Here is a 15,589-nt window from a genome sequence, read left to right on the forward strand (position 1 = left end):
GGGGGCTCCTCTCCAAGCGCTCACACTTCCATGCCACTGCAGAGCCCTCGGTCAGAGCCCCGCCGGAGTCCACACCCAACGGAGATAGAGGTCTCAACCCCTGCACAGCCACAGGAGCAGCAGACTGCTGGCGAGCCCTCACAGGCTCACCATCCCAGAGGACGCCCACCAAAGGTGTCGAGACAGGAGCAGCAGGAAAGTGAGCAAGGGGCCTCCACATCTGCTGAAGCCACAGGGGAACCACTACGTAGGAGCACACGTAAGAGGAAAATAAAGCACTAATAGTCACAAGGGTAGTCACTTGGGTGAAATGTTGTGTTTATTTGAAAAATGCCATCAGCTGGTTATTGTAAATAAAAACTCTGATGGCAACTTCTGCAGTTGTGGCGTGTGTCATTTGGCGAATGGGGCTGGAGGTCCTCTAATGCCAAGAGGGGAAGGAAAAAAAGGCCTCCCATGCTTCTGGTAGATGCCTCCGTTGAGGAAGTGCTGAGTGAGGGTGGCGAGAGGGGCTTCCCAGGAGCTCACACTGGAGAAGTGTGTGAGGCTCCAACCTTCCACAGCTGTGCCTAAGCCTGGAACAAGTTGCCCCAAGCCTGAAACAACAAGGTCCTGCAACCTACAAATGATGTCTGATTAAATCTCTTCTTTCCTGATTGACCTGCAGCCGATAGTCAGCAATCCGACATTGTTCACGTCAGGTTTCATCAGCGGGGTTCCCACCAGGCGTGTTTAACGTGGGAAAAGGCTGAAAATAGCAAGGGCCCGTTAAAATGGCATTATAGATGCCAATTATTGGTGATTAAGGTGCCTGAAGACCACTCCCGCCTGCTGCGGGCGGGACTGGTTCGGGTCGGACAGAAACGCCTGGGTGAAAATCGGGCGGGGCGGGGAATCTGGCGGGGGGGGGGGGACGCGACCCCCTATTTTTGCGATTTCCCCCCCCCCCCACACGCCTGAAAGCCCGCCTGACGGCTCCAAGAAAATCGGCCCCTTAGTTTCCAAGGAGTTTGTGGCCTCCTTATTCTTCCTACCAAAATGCACCACCTCACACTTGAAGTTCATTTTCCAATCGCACGCCCATTCTGCAAGTTTATTAATGTCTTTCTCTATTCTGTCGCAGTCCTCCTCTCTATTAACTACATCCCCCCCCCCAATTTGGTGTCGCCTGTAAATTTTGAAATTGTACTTCCGATTCCCGATTCCAAATGGTTTATGTAAATGGTGATCAAGTGGTCCCAGCACCGATCCCTGTGGAACACCACGTCCCACCATTTGCCATTCTGAATAACTACCTTTAACCCCCCCACTCTCTGTTTTCCCCACCCCACTCCCCGCTGAGCCTCACCGACCCACTGATGCTGCCTTGTTTTCTGCCCCATGCAGGGATGAGATGCGGTAAGATGACTGATTGGCTGCAGGAGCTGTGCGCAGACATCCACGTCCATTCGCGATGAGTCTAACGGCCAAAGAAGATGCCCTGCGGTGGTTTGAGGAGACCCAGGCCCCCCAACTCGCCCAGGACGGGGTCCTCCCGCAGTGGTTCCACGGATTCACCTCCAGACGGTGAGGGAAGGAAGTGGGGTTCAGGGCTCACTGAGGTTCGCTCTCCCACACTGGGGTTCAGTGTTCATGGTAACTGGGGTGCAGGGTTCATGGTAACTCGGGTTCAGGGTTCATGGTAACTGCGGTTCAGGGTTCATGGTAACTGGGGTTCAGAGTTCAAGGTAACTGAGGTTCAGGCTTCACAGGCACTGGGGTTCAGGGTTCATGGTAACTGCGGTTCAGGGTTCATGGTAACTGGGATTCAGGGTTCATGGTAACTGGGGTTCAGGGTTCACAGTCACTGGGGTTCAGGGTTCATGGTAACTGGGGTTCAGGGTACACAGAAACTGGGGTTCCGAGGTCATGGTAACTGGGGTTCAGGGTTCATGGTAACAGGTTCAGGGTTCACAGTCACGGGGATAAGGGTTCATGGTCACGGAGTTCAGGGTTCATGGTAACTGGGGTTCAGAGTTCACGGTCGCTGGGATTCAGGGTTCACAGAAACTGGGGTTCAGGGTTCATGGTCGCTGGGATTCATGGTTCACAGAAACTGGGGTTCAGGGTACACGGTCACTGGGGTTCAGGATTCGTGGTCACAAGGATTCAGGGTTCACGGAAACTGGGGTTCAGGGTTCAAGGTCGCTGGGGTTCAGAGTTCATGGTCACTGGGGTTCAGGGATCACGATAGCTGGGGTTCAGGGGTCACAGTTGCTGGGGTTCAGGGTTCACGGTCGTCAGGGTTCAGGGTTCACGGTCACTGGAGTTCCGAGTTCACAATCACTGGGGTTCATGGTTCAGGGTTCATTGGCCCTGTTGACGGTAAGTTAAGAAGTTTATGTCTGTTTCTCACAGGGAGGCGGAGGATCTGCTGAAGGAGCAGCCGGTGGGATCATTCCTGCTCCGATTGAGTGAAAGTCAGGCGGGAATTGTGCTGTCCTACAGGTAAATCCTCTGTCTCAGTAAACCAGGACCCCACACCCCTCAATACACCCCAACCCATGACCCCCAACCCTCAGTACAGCCCAACTCCCACCCTCATTAGACCCGAATCTCAACCTCCGACCCTCAGTACACTCGACCTTCAGATGCTGAGAGGCTGTTTCCCCCTGGCTGGAGAGTCTAGAACCAGGGGTCACAGTCTCAGGATAAGGGGTCGGCCATTCAGGACTGAGATGAGGAGGAATTTCTTCACTCAGAGGGTGGTGAATCTTTGGAATTCTCTGCCCCAGAGGGCTGTGGAGGCTCAGTCCTCGAGTATATTCAAGGCTGAGATCGAGAGATTTTTGGATTCTAAGGGAATGAAGGGATTTGGGGATCAGTTGAGGTCGAAGGTCAGCCATGATCTGATTGAATGGCGGAGCAGGCTCGAGGGGCCGTATGGCCGACTCCTGCTCCTAATTTTTAAGTTCTTCGCTTTTCCAGAGAAAAGAGCCCCAGCCTGTTCAATCTTTCCTGATAGTTATAACCTCTCAGTTCTGGTATCATCCTTGTAAATCTTCTCTGCACCCTCTCTAGTGCCTCTGCATCCTTTCTATAATATGGAGACCAGAACTGTACACAGTAACTCCGAGTTTATTTTTTATTCGTTTATGGGATGTGGGCGTCGCTGGCAAGGCCGGCATTTATTGCCCATCCCTAGTTGCCCCTTGAAAAGGTGGTGGTTGTTAAGTATGTGTATTGTATTGAACAATTAACACAAAGACTTAAACGTATAACTCAAACAGGTCTTTACTGGTTGGAGGTAGGGACTATACGTAGGTCTTTACTTCATGCCCACAGGCGGGAACTGAGGGGAGATCAGTACCCACAGTACTATTTATACCCCTATGGCCAGGAGTGGTACTGCGTATCACTACGCCCAACAAGTAGTGCAGTCCTGTCCATAGGTTCAAAGTAGCACACATATTACATACACAACACTCCTCCCTTCCTAGCTTTACAGTCATCTCCCCATTTAACATAACGTAATAACATATATACATATATAACTTCAGGTTTACATAACAGAATAACATAGATACATAGATAACTTCATGTCAAAACAGATCACAGATTCAGTCTCTGCGGAAAACAGTTCACAGATTCAATCTCTGTGGTGGAGTCGGTTCACGTTGCTGGAGTGACTCATTCAATAGTCCTTCCATGGATTTAACAGTTTGAACTTCCGAACTGAATTGGCTCCGTTCGGAGGGACCACGTGTGTGATCTGGTAGAGGTGATAATGGTTCAGATGGGTCATCTTCTGTTTTTACTTTTCCTTTTCTGCTTCTTGGAGACTCTCTGGGCTCCATTGTCAGCTGCCACAGCTGCCAGCTGCATGCGCAGTTCCTCCTTCTCTTCCTCCTGTTTCCGTCGTAGAGCCACCTTCTCCCGATGTTCCGTAGACTTTCGGTGCTCCTCCATGATTTCTGTATGGTGGGAGTCGAAGTTACAAGTTGGGCAGGACAGGACATAGTAATATTCGGTGTCGTCCTGATCTAGGCCAGCGAGAGGGTCTTCTATTTCCTCCATACCCAGCTGGGCGTTAGCCAGCTTTTGTTCCAAGTCCAGACATCTTTCCTGAAGAGACTTCTTCATGCGTACCTCTTCATCCAGCTTTTTCTGGGCTTTCAGCAAGTCGTTTACTAATGACCTCATTTGAGATTTTACTACTTCAACTTCTTTTGGAGATTGATTGATCGGACTATTCAATCCCTCTACCGGAGCAGCTGTTTCAGCGGTCTGTTGTTCTATGTTGACGTGAGTCAGCGTACTTTTGGCATCCAAGGGCTGCTCTGTTGCAGTCATCTCAGTCTGTGTTGCCACCTCAGCTCTTCCAATAACCTTTGAGAGCTCCGAACCCCTTTCGTTTGAATATTGAAGTTCGTGTTCAAGTTTTTCCCATTTCAGAGTCCTGTCCTTCAGCATATGCAGGAGTTGGCTGACCGTTAACTCCTCTGACATCAGACGTTTTGTGTGCTCCTGCTCCATTTTCTCCATCAGCTGCTTCTGTTGTCTTTCCAGATTCTCCAACTCTATATCAAAGAACTCTTTCGTTGCATTCAACTCTTGCTCAAAACGGCGAAGCATTTGTTCTAATTGCTGTTGTAGTTTGAAATGGAGTTGAGTTCGAGCCCGGTGTCCCTCAGAAATGGGCACATCAGTAGACTTGCCAGACTCAGAATCCACAGTTAAACTATGTTGTTGTTGCTCAGTGGAATTCTGTGCTGAAACTTTGTCTTTTGCACCTGAGTTGGGCTTACCATCATCCGTTCCAGAGTCTGGGCCGACTATCTTCACCGAGTTCTCACTCGTTATTGTTTGTAGGAAATGCCAGTCCATATTCATTTTCCTAATCCACTCCCGTCCTAGTAGTGGAGGACCTCCTTCAGATATCACATATAAGTCCATTATTTGACTGTCTTCGCCCTTGTGGACCACTGCAACCTCTATTTTCCCGATGGGGTACACTCTTTGCCCCGTGTATGTTTCCAATATAATCCCCGTATCCTGTAGGGGAATATGTTGGAATAACTTTCCGTAATCTTTCTTATTTATGACCGTCAATGCCGATCCAGTGTCCAATTCCAGTTTTACTTGGACTCCTTCTATCTGAAGAGTGACCCAAATTGTCTGGAGATCTGGACCCTTACCAGCGTTGAGTACTCTTAAGCTAGCCAGTTCATTACTGCTAGCGTCTGAATCGGACTCCTGTTCGGTCACCTTGTGTACCTTTGCGTATTTTCCTTGTGGTGACTTCTTGTTGCTGGTCTTCTTCCCTGACCTGCATACTCTAGCTATATGTCCAAGCCTACCACAAGTTCTACATTCTTGGTTTTTAAACCAACACTGGTTCTGATCATGCGTTGTCTTTCCACAACGATAACATTTGCCAGAACTCACACCCAATTTGTGTGCACTGAGCTCCGGTGACCGTAGCTGCATTACTGCCGTGCCTCTCGCTGCGGCTTCGTGTGCTGCTGCCATAGTGACCGCCTTCTCAAGCGTCAGCTCATTCTCCTCGAGCAGTCGCTTTTGTGTATCCTGTTTAAATAACCCACACACAAATTTGTCTCGTAGTGCATCTGTCAGTCCCGTTCGAAACTGGCAATATTTCGCTAATTTACACAATTCCAGCAAATATTCAGCATTGCTTTCATGCTGTAGCTGCCTTCTGTCGTAAAATTTAAATCGTTCCGCTAGCATCAGCGGCGCGGGGTTTAGATGATCTTTCAGGACAGTAACAATCTCATCGAACGTCTTATCCGCCGGTTCATCTGGTGATAATAGGTGTTTCAATTGCCCGTATGTCTTCGCACCCATTAAATTTAATAGTGTTAGAGCTTTATCTTGGTCACGAATTTTATTGGCCTTACAATAATTTTTTACTCTTTCAACATATATGGCCCAATCTTCGAGGTCACTATCAAAGGTGCTAATATTCCCGTGTTTAGGCATTGTAGATTTGCAATTTCTCAGATTTTATTTTCTTTACTTGTTATCAAAGATGGCGGCTTCCCGCTCTTGCCGTCGTCCTCCGCCCACAAAATGGCGGTTTTCCCGCGCTTGGCGGTCTTCACCCGTCCCCCGACGCCGTCTCCCTTCAGCCCCCGAGTGCGGCCCTTATCTTCGCTGCGATCGATAGCCCGCGCTGTGCACCGCGGCTCTCGCACCTTGAGCTTCTGCAGCCGCCGCGCCTTTCAGTCCGAGTGCGGCTCTTATCTTTGGTCCCGATCGCTGGCCCGCGCTGCGCCTCGCACTTGAAGCGGCTCCCGGCCTCTGGCTCACCCGCTCGCGCATTTCACCGCGGCTCTTATCAGGGATTGCGATCGCCCTTATCTTCTCCAACTTCCCCAGCCCTGTCTTTGCAGCCAACACTGCACGGCTTACCCCACCACCTAGGTTGAACAAGGAAACTGCAGAAAGACTTCTGTCAGTCGCTGGAAGCTGTCAGGATGTTTGCTGCACTCCAATGCTCAGTCGCTGATGGAGGCTTCAGAGTCCTAAAGCCTGTCGCTTCTAGTGGGGTGGTGATGTTTGAAACCTCTCTTCAACTGCCGCAGGGTAAGAACCTGACTCGTCGCCAGTGTTAAGTATGTGTATTGTATTGAACAATTAACACAAAGACTTAAACGTATAACTCAAACAGGTCTTTACTGGTTGGAGGTAGGGACTATACGTAGGTCTTTACTTCATGCCCACAGGCGGGAACTGAGGGGAGATCAGTACCCACAGTACTATTTATACCCCTATGGCCAGGAGTGGTACTGCGTATCACTACGCCCTACAAGTAGTGCAGTCCTGTCCATAGGTTCAAAGTAGCACACATATTACATACACAACAGTGGTGAGCCGCCTTCTTGAACCGCTGCAGTCCCGTGTGGTGAAGGTGCTCCCACAGTGCTGTTAGGGAGGGAGTTCCAGGATTTTGACCCAGCGACGATGAAGGAACGGCCGATATATTTCCAAGTCAGGATGGTGTGTGACTTGGAGGGGAACTTGGAGGTGGTGGTGTTCCCATGCGCCTGCTGCCCTTGTCCTTCTAGGTGGAAGAGGTTGCGGGTTTGGGAGGTGCTGCCGAAGAAGCCTTGGCGAGTTGCTGCAGTGCATCTTGTAGATGGTACACACTGCAGCCACGGTGCGCCGGTGGTGGAGGGAGTGAATGTTTAAGGTGGTGGATGGGGTGCCAATCAAGCGGGCTGCTTTGTCCTGGATGGTGTCGAGCTTCTTGAGTGTTGTTGGAGCTGCACTCATCCAGGCAAGTGGAGAGTATTCCATCACACTCCTGACTTGTGCCTTGTAGATGGTGGAAAGGCTTTGGGGAGTCAGGAGGTGAGACACTCGCCGCAGAATACCCAGCCTCTGACAGGCTCTTGTTGCCACAGTATTTATGTGGCTGGTCCAGTGAAGTTTCTGGTCAATGGTGACCCCCAGGATGTTGATAGTGGGGGATTCGGCGATGGTAATGCCGTTGAATGTCAAGGGGCGGTGGTTAGACTCTCGCTTGTTGGAGATAGTCATTGTCTGGCACTTCTGTGGCGCGAATGTTACCTGCCACTTATCAGCCCAAGCCCAGGTGCGGTCTAACCAAGGCTCGATACAAGTTTAACAGACGGGGCAGTGTTTGTGGGGGCTGGGGGAAGGGGGGACAGCTCCTCAGAGTAATTTTAGTAAAACTACAGCACAATCTGTCGCGAGTGCGAGTGTCGATCTCTCACTCCTCCCCCGCTAAGGCCCTCTGTCACTGCACGGGCTGCCGGTCCTACACCACGCTGCCACCCGGAGGCTGCCTGCGGAGCTGCAGCAGATAATCCCCGCTGGCTCCTGCTCTGACGGGATCGGGCGGCGGGGGAACGTGTCGGTCGAACCCAGTTTAATGTTGGGTGGATCCTTCTGACAAAGTCCGCAGCAGGCACCGAGACTGGGGGCCGCGTGTTACCGTGGTGAACCCGCGAGTTCGGATCCGGATCAAACTACGGGGGACGGGGGGAATGTCGGCTGTGTGCTTACGTTCTCTCCTCCGGAGTCTCTCCTTACGATCTATCCACCTAAGTCACTCCTTACCCTCTCTCCTCCTGAATCGCTCCTGACGATCCCTCCTCATAAGAATTAGGAGCAGGAGTCGGCCATTCGGCCCCTCGAGCCTGCTCCGCCATTCAATAAGATCATGGCTGATCATCGACCTCAACTCCACTTTCCCGCCCGATCCCTCGATTCCCCGAGAGTCCGAAAATCTATCGATCTCAGCCTTGAATATACTCAACGACTGAGCCGCCACAGCCCTCTGGGGCAGAGAATTCCAAAGATTCACCGCCCTCTGAGTGAAGAAATTCCTCCTCATCTCAGTCCTAAATGTCCGACCCCTTATCCCGAGACTGTGACCCCTGGTTCTAGACTCTCCAGCCAGGGGGAAACATCCTCTCAGCATCTACCCTGTCAATCCCTGACAAAATATGATAAGTTTCTCCTGAATCGCTCCTTACGATCGCTCCTCCTGAATCGCTCCTTACGATCTCTCCTGCTGAATCGCTCCTTACGATCTCTCCCCCTGAATCGCTCCTTACGCTCTCTCCTCCTGAATCGCTCCTTACGATCTCTCCTCCTGAATCTCTCCTTACGATCTCTCCTCCTGAATCGCTCCTTACGATCTCTCCCCCTGAATCGCTCCTTACGATCTCTCCTCCTGAATCGCTCCTTACGATCTCTCCTCCTGAATCGCTCCTTACGATCTCTCCTCCTGAATCGCTCCTTACGATCTCTCCTCCTGAATCGCTCCTTACGCTCTCTCCTGCTGAATCGCTCCTTACGATCTCTCCTGCTGAATCGCTCCTTACGATCTCTCCTCCTGAATCGCTCCTTACGCTCTCTCCTGCTGAATCGTTCCTTACGCTCTCTCCTCCAAAATTGCTCCTTACGATCTCTGCTTCTAAGTCACTCCTTACGCTCTCTCCTCTTAGGTCACTCCTTACGATCTCTCCTCCTAAGTCACTCCTTACGATCTGTCCTCTTAAGTCACTCCTTACGATCTCTCCTCCTGAATCGCTCCTTACGATCTCTGCTCCTGAATCACTTCTTACGATCTCTCCCCCTGAATCGCTCCTTACGATCTCTGCTTCTAAGTCACTCCTTACGCTCTCTCCTCCTGAATCGCTCCTTACGATCTCTCCTCCAGAATCGCTCCTTACGATCTCTCCCCCTGAATCGCTCCTTACGATCTCTCCTCCTGAATCGCTCCTTACGATCTCTCCTCCTGAATCGCTCCTTACGATCTCTCCTCCTGAATCGCTCCTTACGCTCTCTCCCCCTGAATCACTCCTTAGGCTCTCTCCCCCTGAATCACTCCTTACGCTCTCTCCTCCTGAATCGCTCCTTACGATCTCTCCTCCTGAATCGCTCCTTACGCTCTCTCCTCCTGACTCACTCCTTACGATCTCTCCTCCTGAATCGCTCCTTACGCTCTCTGCTCCTGAATCGCTCCTTACGATCTCTCCCCTTGAATCGCTCCTTACGATCTCTCCCCTTGAATCGCTCCTTACGATCTCTCCCCCTGAATCGCTCCTTACGATCTCTCCTCCTGAATCACTCCTTACGCTCTCTCCTCCTGAATCGCTCCTTACGCTCTCTCCCCCTGAATCGCTCATTACGCTCTCTCCTCCTGAATCGCTCCTTACAATCTCTCCTCCTGAATCGCTCCTTACGATCTCTCCTCCTGAATCGCTCCTTACGCTCTCTCCTCCTGAATCGCTCCTTACGATCTCTCCTCCTGAATCGTTCCTTACGATCTCTCCTCCTGAATCGCTCCTTACGATCTCTCCTCCTGAATCGCTCCTTACGCTCTCTCCTGCTGAATCGCTCCTTACGATCTCTCCTCCTGAATCGCTCCTTACGCTCTCTCCTGCTGAATCGCTCCTTACGCTCTCTCTCCTCCAAAATTGCTCCTTACGATCTCTGCTTCTAAGTCACTCCTTACGCTCTCTCCTCTTAAGTCACTCCTTACGATCTCTCCTCCTAAGTCACTCCTTACGATCTGTCCTCTTAAGTCACTCCTTACGATCTATCCTCCTGAATCGCTCCTTACGATCTCTGCTCCTGAATCACTTCTTACGATCTCTCCCCCTGAATCGTTCCTTACGATCTCTGCTTCTAAGTCACTCCTTACGCTCTCTCCTCCTGAATCGCTCCTTACGATCTCTCCTCCAGAATCGCTCCTTACGATCTCTCCCCCTGAATCGCTCCTTACGATCTCTCCTCCTGAATCGCTCCTTACGATCTCTCCTCCTGAATCGCTCCTTACGATCTCTCCTCCTGAATCGCTCCTTATGATCTCTCCCCCTGAATCACTCCTTAGGCTCTCTCCCCCTGAATCACTCCTTACGCTCTCTCCTCCTGAATCGCTCCTTACGATCTCTCCTCCTGAATCGCTCCTTACGCTCTCTCCTCCTGACTCACTCCTTACGATCTCTCCTCCTGAATCGCTCCTTACGCTCTCTGCTCCTGAATCGCTCCTTACGATCTCTCCCCTTGAATCGCTCCTTACGATCCCTCCCCTTGAATCGCTCCTTACGATCTCTCCCCCTGAATCGCTCCTTACGATCTCTCCTCCTGAATCACTCCTTACGCTCTCTCCTCCTGAATCGCTCCTTACGCTCTCTCCCCCTGAATCGCTCATTACGCTCTCTCCTCCTGAATCGCTCCTTACGCTCCCTCCTCCTGAATCGCTCCTTACAATCTCTCCTCCTGAATCGCTCCTTACGATCTCTCCTCCTGAATCACTCCTTACGATCTCTCCTCCTGAATCGCTCCTTACGATCTCTCCTCCTGAATCACTCCTTAGGCTCTCTCCCCCTGAATCGCTCCTTACGATCTCTCCTGCTGAATCGTTCCTTACGATTTCTCCTGCTGAATCGCTCCTTACGATCTCTCCTCCTGACTCACTCCTTACGATCTCTCCTCCTGAATCGCTCCTTACGCTCTCTCCTCCTGACTCACTCCTTACGATCTCTCCTCCTGAATCGCTCCTTACGATTTCTCCTGCTGAATCGCTCCTTACGATCTCTCCTCCTGACTCACCCCTTATGATCTCTCCTCCTGAATCGCTCCTTACGATCCCTTTTCCTGAATCGCTCCTCACGCTCTCTCCTCCTGAATCGCTCCTTACGATCTCTCCTCCTGAATCGCTCCTTACGATCTCTCCTCCTGAATCGCTCCTTACGCTCTCTCCTCCTGACTCACTCCTTACGATCTCTCCTCCTGAATCGCTCCTTACGATCCCTTTTCCTGAATCGCTCCTTACGATCTCTCCTCCTGAATTGCTCCTCACGCTCTCTCCTCCTGAATCGCTCCTTACGCTCTCTCCTCCTGAATCACTCCTTACGATCTCTCCTCCTGAATCGCTCCTTACGATCTCTCCTCCTGAATCGCTCCTTACGATCTCTCCTCCTGAATCGCTCCTTACGATTTCTCCTGCTGAATCGCTCCTTACGATCTCACCTCCTGACTCACTCCTTACGATCTCTCCCCCTGAATCGCTCCTTACGATCCCTTTTCCTGAATCGCTCCTCACGCTCTCTCCTTCTGAATCGCTCCTTACGATCTCTCCTCCTGAATCGCTCCTTACGATCTCTCCTCCTGAATCGCTCCTCACGCTCTCTCCTCCTGAATCACTCCTTACGCTCTCTCCTCCTGAATCGCTCCTTACGATCTCTCCTCCTGAATCGCTCCTCACGCTCTCTCCTCCTGAATCACTCCTTACGATCTCTCCTCCTGAATCGCTCCTTACGATCTCTCCTCCTGAATCGCTCCTTACGCTCTCTCCTCCTGAATTGCTCCTTACGGTCTCTCATCCTGAATCGCTCCTTACGATCTCTCCTCCTGAATTGCTCCTTACGATCTCTCCTCCTGAATCGCTCCTTACGCTCTCTCCTCCTGAATTGCTCCTTACGGTCTCTCATCCTGAATCGCTCCTTACGATCTCTCCTCCTGAATCGCTCCTTACGACCTCTCCTCCTAAATCGCTCCTTACGATCTCTGCTGCTAAGTCACTCCTTAGGATCTCTCCTCCGAAGTCGCTCCTTACGACCTCTCCTCCTAAATCGCTCCTTACGATCTCTGCTTCTAAGTCACTCCTTACGCTCTCTCCTCCTAAGTCACTCCTTACGATCTCTCCTCCTGAATCACTCCTTACGATCTCTCCTCCTGAATCACTCCTTACGATCTCTCCTCCTGAATCACTCCTTACGATCTCTGCTTCTAAGTCACTCCTTACGATCTCTCCGCCTAAGTCACACTTTACTCTCTCCTCCTGAATCGCCCTTACGCTCTCTCCTCCTGAATCGCTCCTTACGATCTCTCCTCCTGAATCGCTCCTTACGCTCTCTCCTGCTGAATCGCTCCTTCCGCTCTCTCCTCCTGAATCGCTCCTTACGATCTCTCCTCCTGAATCGCTCCTTACGCTCTCTCCTGCTGAATCGCTCCTTCCGCTCTCTCCTCCTGAATCGCTCCTTACGATCTCTCCTCCTGAATCGCTCCTTCCGCTCTCTCCTCCAGAATCGCTCCTTACGATCTCTCCTCCAGAATCGCTCCTTACGATCTCTCCTCCTGAATCGCTCCTTACGATCTCTCCTCCAGAATCGCTCCTTACGATCTCTCCTCCTAAGTCACTCCTTATGCTCTCTGCTCCTGAATCGCTCCTTACGATCTCTCCTCAAAAATCGCTCCTTACGATCTCTGCTTCTAAGTCACTCCTTACACTCTCTCCTCCTGAATCGCTCCTTACGATCTCTCCTCCAGAATCGCTCCTTACGATCTCTCCCCTGAATCGCTCCTTACGATCTCTCCTCCTGAATCGCTCCTTACGATCTCTCCTCCTGAATCGCTCCTTACGATCTCTCCTCCTGAATCGCTCCTTACGCTCTCTCCCCCTGAATCACTCCTTAGGCTCTCTCCCCCTGAATCACTCCTTACGCTCTCTCCTCCTGAATCACTCCTTACGATCTCTCCTCCTGAATCGCTCCTTACGCTCTCTCCTCCTGACTCACTCCTTACGATCTCTCCTCCTGAATCGCTCCTTACGCTCTCTGCTCCTGAATCGCTCCTTACGATCTCTCCCCTTGAATCGCTCCTTACGATCTCTCCCCTTGAATCGCTCCTTACGATCTCTCCCCCTGAATCGCTCCTTATGATCTCTCCTCCTGAATCACTCCTTACGCTCTCTCCCCCTGAATCGCTCATTACGCTCTCTCCTCCTGAATCGCTCCTTACAATCTCTCCTCCTGAATCGCTCCTTACGATCTCTCCTCCTGAATCGCTCCTTACGCTCTCTCCTCCTGAATCGCTCCTTACGATCTCTCCTCCTGAATCGCTCCTTACGATCTCTCCTCCTGAATCGCTCCTTACGATCTCTCCTGCTGAATCGCTCCTTACGATCTCTCCTCCTGAATCGCTCCTTACGCTCTCTCCTGCTGAATCGCTCCTTACGCTCTCTCCTCCAAAATTGCTCCTTACGATCTCTGCTTCTAAGTCACTCCTTACGCTCTCTCCTCTTAAGTCACTCCTTACGATATCTCCTCCTAAGTCACTCCTTACAATCTGTCCTCTTAAGTCACTCCTTACGATCTCTCCTCCTGAATCGCTCCTTACGATCTCTGCTCCTGAATCACTTCTTACGATCTCTCCCCCTGAATCGCTCCTTACGATCTCTGCTTCTAAGTCACTCCTTACGCTCTCTCCTCCTGAATCGCTCCTTACGATCTCTCCTCCAGAATCGCTCCTTACGATCTCTCCCCCTGAATCGCTCCTTACGATCTCTCCTCCTGAATCGCTCCTTACGATCTCTCCTCCTGAATCGCTCCTTACGATCTCTCCTCCTGAATCGCTCCTTACGCTCTCTCCCCCTGAATCACTCCTTAGGCTCTCTCCCCCTGAATCACTCCTTACGCTCTCTCCTCCTGAATCGCTCCTTACGATCTCTCCTCCTGAATCGCTCCTTACGCTCTCTCCTCCTGACTCACTCCTTACGATCTCTCCTCCTGAATCGCTCCTTACGCTCTCTGCTCCTGAATCGCTCCTTACGATCTCTCCCCTTGAATCGCTCCTTACGATCTCTCCCCTTGAATCGCTCCTTACGATCTCTCCCCCTGAATCGCTCCTTACGATCTCTCCTCCTGAATCACTCCTTACGCTCTCTCCTCCTGAATCGCTCCATACGATCTCTCCTCCTGAATCACTCCTTACGATCTCTCCCCCTGAATCGCTCATTACGCTCTCTCCTCCTGAATCGCTCCTTACGCTCTCTCCTCCTGAATCGCTCCTTACGATGGCTCCTCCTGAATCGCTCCTTACGATCTCTCCTCCTGAATCGCTCCTTACGATCTCTCCTCCTGAATCGCTCCTTACGATCTCTCCTCCTGAATCTCTCCTTACGCTCTCTCCCCCTGAATCGCTCCTTACGATCTCTCCTGCTGAATCGTTCCTTACGATCTCTCCTCCTGAATCGCTCCTTACGCTCTCTCCTCCTGACTCACTCCTTACGATCTCTCCTCCTGAATCGCTCCTTACGATTTCTCCTGCTGAATCGCTCCTTACGATCTCTCCTCCTGACTCACTCCTTACGATCTCTCCTCCTGAATCGCTCCTTACGATCCCTTTTCCTGAATCGCTCCTCACGCTCTCTCCTCCTGAATCGCTCCTTACGATCTCTCCTCCTGAATCGCTTCTTACGATCTCTCCTCCTGAATCGCTCCTTACGATCTCTCCCCCTGAATCGCTCATTACGCTCTCTCCTCCTGACTCACTCCTTACGATCTCTCCTCCTGAATCGCTCCTTACGATCCCTTTTCCTGAATCGCTCCTTACGATCTCTCCTCCTGAATCGCTCCTCACGCTCTCTCCTCCTGAATCGCTCCTTACGCTCTCTCCTCCTGAATCACTCCTTACGATCTCTCCTCCTGAATCGCTCCTTACGATCTCTCCTCCTGAATCGCTCCTTACGATCTCTCCTCCTGAATCGCTCCTTACGATTTCTCCTGCTGAATCGCTCCTTACGATCTCTCCTCCTGACTCACTCCTTACGATCTCTCCTCCTGAATCGCTCCTTACGATCCCTTTTCCTGAATCGCTCCTCACGCTCTCTCCTCCTGAATCGCTCCTTACGATCTCTCCTCCTGAATCGCTCCTTACGATCTCTCCTCCTGAATCGCTCCTCATGCTCTCTCCTCCTGAATCACTCCTTACGATCTCTCCTCCTGAATCGCTCCTTACGATCTCTCCTCCTGAATCGCTCCTTACGCTCTCTCCTCCTGAATTGCTCCTTACGGTCTCTCATCCTGAATCGCTCCTTACGATCTCTCCTCCTGAATCGCTCCTTACGCTCTCTCCTCCTGAATTGCTCCTTACGGTCTCTCATCCTGAATCGCTCCTTACGCTCTCTCCTCCTGAATCGCTCCTTACGATCTCTCCTCCTGAATCGCTCCTTACGATCTCTCCTCCTAAATCGCTCCTTACGATCTCTGCTGCTAAGTCACTCCTTACGATCTCTCCTCCGAAGTCGCTCCTTACGACCTCTCCT

The 15,589-nt window shown here is 51.4% G+C and overlaps 1 protein-coding gene across 2 annotated transcripts in view; it reads left to right on the top strand.

Annotated features, from left to right (window-relative positions):
- Positions 1–15,589, top strand: part of LOC147086616 (uncharacterized) — an 88,479-nt gene that overhangs the window by 25,913 nt on the left and 46,977 nt on the right. For both annotated transcript variants that reach the window (XM_085978757.1, XM_085978758.1), the window contains exons 2-3: positions 1,387–1,566; positions 2,398–2,487. In XM_085978757.1, coding sequence (XP_085834883.1) covers positions 1,454–1,566; positions 2,398–2,487 — 203 coding nt within the window. In that variant the 5' untranslated portion in view covers positions 1,387–1,453. The remainder of the gene's footprint in view (positions 1–1,386; positions 1,567–2,397; positions 2,488–15,589) is intronic.

Source organism: Somniosus microcephalus, unplaced genomic scaffold (assembly GCF_052327205.1).
Source record: "Somniosus microcephalus isolate GS21.2 unplaced genomic scaffold, FLI_Smic_1.0 unresolved_chr7, whole genome shotgun sequence".
Classification (NCBI taxonomy): Eukaryota; Metazoa; Chordata; class Chondrichthyes; order Squaliformes; family Somniosidae; genus Somniosus; species Somniosus microcephalus.